Source organism: Littorina saxatilis, linkage group LG8 (genome assembly GCF_037325665.1).
Source record: "Littorina saxatilis isolate snail1 linkage group LG8, US_GU_Lsax_2.0, whole genome shotgun sequence".
Taxonomy (NCBI): Eukaryota; Metazoa; Mollusca; class Gastropoda; order Littorinimorpha; family Littorinidae; genus Littorina; species Littorina saxatilis.
The window spans coordinates 38,608,688-38,618,054 of NC_090252.1; the positions used below are offsets into that span (position 1 = coordinate 38,608,688).

Here is a 9,367-nt window from a genome sequence, read left to right on the forward strand (position 1 = left end):
ATGAAGCCTGTGCTGCGACTTCTGTCTTGTGTGTGGCGCACGTTATATGTCAAAGCAGCACCGCCATGATATGGCCCTTCGTGGTCGGCTGGGCGTTAAGCAAACAAACAAACAAACAAACAATGTGTACAAGGAGTGTGCAAATGCGATCATGAAACAATTCCCTTTTCGACAAGGAAGTCACTTGCTCAGGTCTCTTTTAAATGTGTCCCCGATCGGTTTGAATACCTAGGCAAAGTCATAAGCTCGCAAACAGAAATTCTTAAGAGGAGAGAACGCAATGCTTTATAGTAAAGAACTCTGCGTCATACAACGTTAAGAAAGGAAACACTGTGCAGTAAATGCGAATGATATGACATCGGTTTCTTGTGACAGGCTTACATTCACATATATGTGCCTCTTATTATCTTCGTTTGTAAGTGAAGTGACACATTTTTTTCAAGTGAGAAAATGATGTAACACAAGGACCAACAGACAGAACGACACACAGATAGGCTCATTCTCTCTCCCTGCGTCTGTCTGTCTCATTTTTATGTATGTCTGTATCAGTTTGTGTGTGTCTGTCTATCTGTCCCTGTCTGTCTGTTCCCACCATGTATCTGCTGATAACAACTGCGAGACAAGATTACGTCGGCTTGAAAAACAACAACTTCCCGTTTCCGTTCAATTAACTATACCTTCCTTGGCGATTGGGCAGAAGAGGTCAACAACTAATATGATATCCGGTCTCTAATTGCTTATTTGCGATGCTCTTGCTTGATGCAAATGAGAATTCACAGTACTCTTTTGTCATAATTTAGTTTGCTCTTAAGTCGCACACTGACCTAAAACACAAGGAAATATATAAATAAGCCAGAGTGCAAAATGTAGGATAGGGTTGAAGTTCGGAAGAATGAAAACAAAAAGTCAACAAAAAAACACAAAAATCACAATTTAGTTTAAACCTATAGTAGCGCCTTAAGACCGACACTACATATTGGTGAAAAAAACACTCATCGGTGACCTTTATGCCCCCTTGCCCCCCCCCCCCCCCACCGCCCGCCCACCCCCCAGCGTTCTTCCACTTATCTCTCTATCTCTGTCCCTCTCTCTTCACTTCTTCCATCTGCATGGTGTTGACATGCGCACGCGCGAACACACACCTACACACACATACACGCACGCGCGCACGCACGCACGCACACACGCACGCACGCACGCACACCCACACATACACACACACACACACACACACACACACACACACACACTCATGTGATTTCGTAGATAATTACGTCCTGTTTAGGCCACGCAAGAATGCACTACATTATCACGGACAATATGTCCCACAGATAATCACAGAATTGAACACTGTTTGATGTTTGTTCAGTCCTTGAACATACTAGGGATAGGCTTTCAAAAATCATGTATCGAACTCACTTATTTTTCTTAATCATGGCGGTGTTATTGGGAAAACTTCACCTGATCTCGAGTGAGAATTGTGAGTATAAAATACATGTTTAGAATGGTATCTAATACCAAGTGTTGTAGTCGAAGCATTTTGTTCGGTAATATGTTCAGTTTTTCACAGTCTCCTTGGTAGCTTCCTGTATATTATGCGTGTTACAATCCTTCGAGTGTCGTTTATAATTCGTACGTTTTATCAAGAGAAAATTATTTAGAAAAGTCCAAGTAATTTTTGAATATAAAATGTTTGCAAAGATAAACATAACAAGGAGAACTGAGGTCGTCATAATTACACTTATCAAATTGATGAACCACAACGACGTTTTGAACAGAGCAATATATGTCGACAAACAGAAATTCATGATCATAATTTGACTCTGCTGTGCACTCTAAGTTGTAATTGAGGATGCGTTGAAACATTGTTAATACAAAGTAACATCACTCATTTTTTTTTGTAGGTGTAACTTTCCAACTCACCAACACTCCAAACATCACCAAGGAAACTCCCTCTTTCACACTGACATTCCACATCATCAACACCTGTGACAGCGAGATATTCATGGTGAAATTGCTGGGGAAAAGTGAAGCCGCGCAGAATGTGTTTGACACACTGTGTCAAATGATACACACCGACGGTACGTGCATATCGTCACGTGGGTGCACGTGCAGTGAAGCATCGCGGGAGTACTCTGTCACAGGGCGTATCAGGGGCGTTACTGATGAGTGGGCGTTGTCAGTCAAGCTGCAGAACGGTGTGAGCTTCCAACAATTGATTGAGATTGGCCAGAAAAAGTGTAAGTAATTTTGAATTTTTTAACATTGCGCAGCCTTGTGCGTATTGAATATACGTATCATTGCATTTTGTGTGCGTGTTGTTATTCGTTAATAAGTATTCATAGATGTCATTTCCTTGTTTTCTGTGCGAAACACCGCCCCCCCCCCCCCCCCCCCTTTGTGTCTCTTTCCCTTTCTTCAGAGATAGAGAGACAGACAGACAAAGACAGAGTGACAGAGATTGAGCGAGAGAAACAGAGACAGATACAAAGACACAAATGGAGAACCTGACAACTAGACAGACATACAGAAGGGAGATACATATGAAATCAACCGGTTATTACAAAAAAAAACAATACTATACTTTCAGCTCCTCCGCGTATTGAGAGCATAATGTTCCATTCCGGAGGCAAGCCCGTAAGTTCTCCCGTCTCCCAGAATTCTTCAGTCACAGTCGTCTGCACGTGGGACAGCGGTTACCCACCAATGACTACACTGCCGCGTCTGATAAATCCAAGCGGACAAGATATTGGGGTCACTCACATACCAAACGGGGTCAACACCATTCAGCACATCATGCACAATGTCCAGTGTGAAGATGCCGGGGAGTACGTGTGTGAGGCGGACAGTGGTACTAGCAGAAAGAGTGACTCTCTGCTAGTGAAATGTAAGTTGTGCAGTTGTTGATGAATAATGTACGATAGTTTCAATTAAACAATGATAATGCAAAACAAACAAACAACCAAAAAGCCAGTGAACTAAACCAAACAAAAAGCAAACAACCAAACAGGCCATTTGGTATAAATGCTGTTTTAATCATACCATCGCCAGCTTATGCTCCCATGACCGGAAGCGGTGTTTCTTACTGTTCTCATCGCTTGCCTCATTCTGTTGTTCTTAGGTAGAACAAAAATAACTTTCAATTTTGAAGCAAAAGTACGCCTGATCCAAAAGGTTTTTGAACCATTCGACCTTTTGGGGGAATTGTTTCGAGAGCATTAATCAGATATGTTGCCTTGACTAAAGTACCGCCGCTTTATGAAAGCAAAATCAATCTTTATTTTGAGTTCTTCGGGGGTTCAATCAATTTCAAAATACAGCAGTGACTATCAATTTCACATCCATATTGAAGTCCTGCACATATGGTTCGTTTGCCCTGTCCGTCTAGGTAGTATTCATACAGCATATTTTGTTGTCACAATCCACTAAATTGACTTTTGAAAAACATACCTACTGTAAGTTACTGACAAGTATGAACAACGGCGTGAATAAAATTCATAAATGCATTAACAAATCTACAAACAGCTTGACTGTTAAAGTTCCAATATCAAATAACCGAAAACAAACAAGCAGAAAAGTAATTGAAACTTTAGATTTTTAAGAAAACAAGACATTCAAAAATTAAAAATACAAACAGTAATACAGTTTCAACATATAAGTTTATTTTTCTCTGGAACAGGTGCACCCAGCTTTGCTGGCGTCAAAAACAGGGAGTTTCGCGTCGCGCCTGGAGGCAATCTTTATCTTCGTCTTCCAGTGCGCAGCCACAGTGTAAGCCTAGAACAGTGTGAGCTGAAGGAGGTACTGCCCGATTTCATTTTGACTTTCAAGTCTTGCCAAAGGTTTGCTATGAAAAATTGTTTCATGGAGAGTGGTCACATGAATTGTTTTTCAAATAACACACAGACAGATAGACAGAGTGGCAGATAGACACACACACACACACACACACACACACACGCACACACACATGCACACACACACGCACGCACGCACACACACACACACACTCACACACACACACACACACACACACACACACACACACACACACATTTAACCTCACGTTGATTGAATGTTCGTTATTTTTCTATTTTGAACGTTGATAATATTAAGTGAGACAGAACTAATTCTGTAAAACCAGAGCCTATGAGTCTTTAATAACATTTAAAAAAAAAACACTTGACATAATCTTAATGTCTTACCTATAACTACTTAGAATCTCATACGCTCACATCAAAGGCTTATAACACATTGAAACTAATCATTGTTACCAGTTCTGACAGATCCCTCCATTTGATTGGATCTCCACCGGATATGACGTTACTGCTCAACCTGAGCAATGTGACGTCAAAGTCACATGGGACCTGGACTCTCGGCCTGGGCAATGACGTAGGAGTAGGTTATCTGACGTTTTCCGTCAACGTCACGTCAGGTAGGACAATAATTTCATTGTTCTAGCTATAAGTAATATCACCGGTGGTGGGTGAAAAGCAATTTGTTGTGTTGGGAAAAGACAACTAATGAAGTTATTATAAGAAAACATTGTTTATTCAGATTGGTGGAAGGTGTGGGACGGGCGCTGTGGCGGGGTGGTAAGACGTCGGCCTCTTAATCGGAAGGTCGAGGGTTCGAATCCCGGCCGCGGCCGCCTGGTGGGTTAAGTGTGGAGATTTTTCCGATCTCGCAGGTCAACTTATGTGCAGACCTGCTAGTGGCTTATCCCCCTTCGTGAGTACACGCAAGCACAAGATCAAGTGCGCACGGAAAAGATCCTGTAATCCCTGTCAGAGTTCGGTCGGTTATAGAAACACGAAAATACCCAGCATGCTTCCTCCGAAAGCGGCGTATGGCTGCCTTAATGGCGGGATAAAAACGGTCATACACGTAAAATTCCACTCGTAGAAAAACACGAGTGTACGTGGGAGTTTCAGCCCACGAACGCAGAAGAAGAAGAAGAAGAAGAAGAAGGTGGAAGGTGTACGCGAAGAGCCAAAAGTAGTTCCTAAGTGACAACAGTGATGTAAACTACCAAACTTAGGCCACTTGTACCTCTTTTGAACCTGATCCGTTGTACCTAGAAGTGTAATGATAGTCTATGTTTTTTGTCAGGGAATTCACAAGTCTGTGCAGAATAGGAATGTAGCCTATGGCTATTGTTTTCTGGTAGAAGTCTGACCACATATGAGATGTTTTAGCGGAATAGTTTCCATGGGAAGTATTTTAAATGTAAGTTCTGCTGCTGATGTTGCTATCTTTTGAACCTTTGTGTTTCGTGTAACACACGTTTGTTTTATGTGGAAATAAATATTCATTCAAAAATGTTGACCTTATGCCTTCCATGCTTGCACAACAAGACATCTCCATGGAAACATCCTCCCCTGTCTTCGAAGGTGAAACAAAAGGTATGAGCATGAACATATTGTGGTATGGTGTATGATGTGTAACAATGATGTGTTGTCTTTAGCATTGTACTTGATTATCTTCAGTATATGTTGTTAGATATTTATTTATTTAGTTGATTGTTTATATCTCACTTTATATTCCTCCCTCTCTCTCTTGACTTGTCTATTAACCTATCTAATATATCTATCCATCTGTCTTTTTCTCGGTCCCTTTCTCTGTTGCTCTACTTTTCTATTGCTTTATCTATCTATCTATGTTTTATATCGCTCTATCTATCTACCCTGTTTTTCAGAGATTACGACAGACTTCTTAGCGAAACTGTCAGACACCACTACACAGACACCATCGTTAGGAATCATCGTCGGTGTCGTTGGAGGTCTTTTGCTTTTCGTCATTGTCGTCGTCGTCGTCGTCTGCCTTTTGGTCAAGAGAAGAGGTATGTCGACGCCCTCGAAGAAGTTACCACATCGATCTCTTTGGTGACACGAGTCATTCTTGATTCATACTTCAACTGCCCCTGCTGCTGGTTATAGACTTAGCAAAACACATTATTGCGACACATTTCGCACCCCAATTAAAGCATTCATTCCCGTGTCATTTTATTCAACCTTTCAATGCCATTCAAGGCCGCCCATTTGCACCGAAAGGTGTGCCGGGTAGTCAAGTGGACGGCCTTAAATAGCATACAAAGTTTAAATAAAATGACACGGAAATTAATTCTTTAATTGGGGTGCGAAAATATTAGCAATATTTTTTTAGTTTAGATTTTAATTGTTGAACCTTTTTAACTCAGTTTTAAAAAGATCGTGTGGTAACTGCGATCAATGACAGAAAGACGAATGTATGATTTATAAATAGAACTCTGTGGGGTGCATATCATTTCTTGTCTCGCTTACTTTATGTGCAGAGACGGTATCCATGTCCCACCCCTGTGTCACCACTTTGACACATTTAGGACCTCGGTCAGTCTGCCAGAAGTGCAGGTGGCTGAATGGTTACACAATCATAACTGGGTAGCGCGAATCTTGTGCTGCTAGTTATTCAGAGGGAGGAAGTGACCAGAGTTTGACAGCAGTGGGATAAAAGAGTGATACTAGCTGATAATAGCGTGATAAAATGCGCACACATTTATTGTTTCTGGTTGACAGGCACAGCTTTGCCGCCACCAGCCCCTCATACCTTCAGGCGGGTGGCACGTGCAGAGGGCAACGTGGATGTAGTGTTCCATGTTGAACCAGCGTCGGATGAGAACGATGGCTCACAGCAGAATGTCCACAACCACATCTATAGTGAAATCCCTGACGATGAAACTGATGGTAACGCTATAGTCAAGTTTTGACTAAATATTTTAACATCGAGGGGGAATCGAAACGAGGGTCGTGGTGTATGTGCGTGTGTGCGTGTGTGTGTAGAGCGATTCAGACTAAACTACTGGACCGATCTTTATGAAATTTGACATGAGAGTTCCTGGGTATGATATCCCCATACGTTTTTTTCATTTTTTGGATAAATGTCTTTGATGACGTCATATCCGGCTTTTCGTGAAAGTTGAGGCGGCACTGTCACGCCCTCATTTTTCAACCAAATTGGTTGAAATTTTGGTCAAGTAATCTTCGACGAAGCCCGGGGTTCGGTATTGCATTTCAGCTTGGTGGCTTAAAAATTAATTAATGACTTTGGTCATTAAAAATCTGAAAATTGTAAAAAAAAATAAAAATGTATAAAACGATCCAAATTTACGTTTATCTTATTCTCCATCATTTGCTGATTCCCAAAACATATAAATATGTTATATTCGGATTAAAAACAAGCTCTGAAAATTAAATATATAAAAATTATTATCAAAATTAAATTGTCCAAATCAATTTAAAAACACTTTCATCTTATTCCTTGTCGGTTCCTGATTCCAAAAACATATAGATATATATGTTTGGATTAAAAACACGCTCAGAAAGTTAAAACAAAGAGAGGTACAGAAAAGCGTGCTATCCTTCTTAGCGCAACTACTACCCCGCTCTTCTTGTCAATTTCACTGCCTTTGCCATGAGCGGTGGACTGACGATGCTACGAGTATACGGTCTTGCTGAAAAATGGCATTGCGTTCACTTTCATTCTGTGAGTTCGACAGCTACTTGACTAAATATTGTATTTTCGCCTTACGCGACTAGTTTTATAAGATTTGTTTTAGTAAATGCATCAACCAATCAAACTTAACAATGCCAGTCCAAATCATCATTCGTCCTGTCTTTTACATTTGGATTTTGCTGCTGTTTAAATGTGTGATGTGCAATTGGATCAAACAGTCGAACACAGACCGAAATAACAGTACGCTCATCTTAAATCTGATTAGTCCAGGCTTTTACATTGTTGTTTTGCCGCTATATTTTACTTCGGGATGTCGTTGGTGTGTGTGTGTGTGTGTGTGTGTGTGTGTGTGTGTGTGTGTGTGCGTGCGTTACAATACTAATGGGCGCTTCTCCATGTTTCAGAAGCCTCAGACGACAGTGCTTCACCAGAACCAGAAAGCGAGGCATCATCCAGCGATTATCTGAACCCCACTGCCTCATCTGCAGAACGGACAGCTCCAACACAAACGAGTGTTTCTGTCGAGGTAACCGCTACGATCCATGCAACAGAGGCTTCCACAAATGAAGACAATCCCTCAAAGAAATTGAACCACGAAGAGCAAACTGCTGAAGAGCATGTGAAAGAAGACGACTCGGATGAATCTAAAGCGCCTGAAGAAAATGCAAGAGCAGAAGGAGAAGAAGCGGAGTCGTTTGGTGTTCACAGCAGTGGTGCAAGAGCCGAGCCGCCGTATGAAAATACTGTCGACTTGCTGATACAGTAGTAGATCTATGCGAAGTGAATGTCAAGTCTTTTAGGTATAAAGAAGCATAACAAGAATAAGAAAACAATGGAACGTACACGAGTAACATATAGCACAAGAATAAGAAATCCCAGACATTATACAGCAGAACCCCCCTTATAAGACCCCGTTTTCTCAGATTTTCTGTTCATAACCGCTGTAAACTTACCCCCATGTTAAGACTCCCTCCATTTTAAGACCTGACTTTCTCAGATTTTTGTAGGTCTTAACAGGAGAGTTCCACTGTACCTGTAGTGGCAGCAGCGGGAGTGATAACTGTATAAATAAGACATAACAAAGTAGGGATGAAATGGAACGGGAAGTCGACTCTAAATTGAGGTCACATTCGAGGCACATGGTATGTTCCTTTGAAAACGATGTTTGGTTCTGTTCGCGTGTTCCTGGGCTTAAGCCTATCCTATTTTGAAAAGAAAACGAGTAATGTATTCATTGCCGCGACACCTGTACATCCTTCTAGTTAGTGCTGGTTGGCTACCTGAACTGTGCCATCGCGCAAGGTCAAAGGTACACGCTTCTTAAATACCGCATGAAGAAGCTCAATATTATCATGTGTGAATCGTCTCGACTTGAAAGCGAGTGTGTGTGTGTTATGTGATGGTGTTCCAATTGTAAAGCACATTGTTTACTTTTTACCATGTCTTTCGAAATATGTATGTGTATGCCTGTGTGTGTGTGTGTGTGTGTGTGTGTGTGTGTGTGTGTGTGTTGTGTGTGTGTGTTGTGTGTGTGTGTGTTGTGTGTGTGTGTGTGTAAAGTTAATCACATGTATCTTGGTGGCTAATTTTGTCTCACTACCTAGGCCACTTTGGGTTACTTGCGAAGTGTTCGTTCTGACAAAGGTTAGTTAAAGTAGATTTGGTTGCCTGGTGTGTACAGCTTTCTAGCCTCATGAATATACTGACATAAATAGATAAGCAAAGTGTTACAATTTGAACGAAAGAGTGTGTTTCAGAGTATACGACAATGGGGAAAGGTAGAGTGCACGTAAAATATATTTTTCGAGCCACAGGAAATGACTGGAAACGTAAAGCAAACATAAATAAGTATAAACAAAAAAAGTGGTCGGACAAT

General features: G+C 41.2%; 1 protein-coding gene across 1 annotated transcript; it reads left to right on the forward strand.

The window, feature by feature from the left end:
- The first annotated feature begins 1,268 nt into the window (after positions 1-1,268).
- LOC138973481 (uncharacterized) lies at positions 1,269-8,926 on the forward strand. The gene is made up of 9 exons (XM_070346195.1): positions 1,269-1,480; positions 1,905-2,240; positions 2,591-2,887; positions 3,680-3,842; positions 4,278-4,435; positions 5,358-5,405; positions 5,699-5,842; positions 6,555-6,722; positions 7,896-8,926. The coding sequence occupies exons 1-9, from the start codon at positions 1,405-1,407 to the stop codon at positions 8,255-8,257; spliced, it is 1,752 nt and encodes a 583-aa protein (XP_070202296.1). The 5' UTR covers positions 1,269-1,404; the 3' UTR covers positions 8,258-8,926.
- The last annotated feature ends 441 nt before the right edge of the window (positions 8,927-9,367 follow it).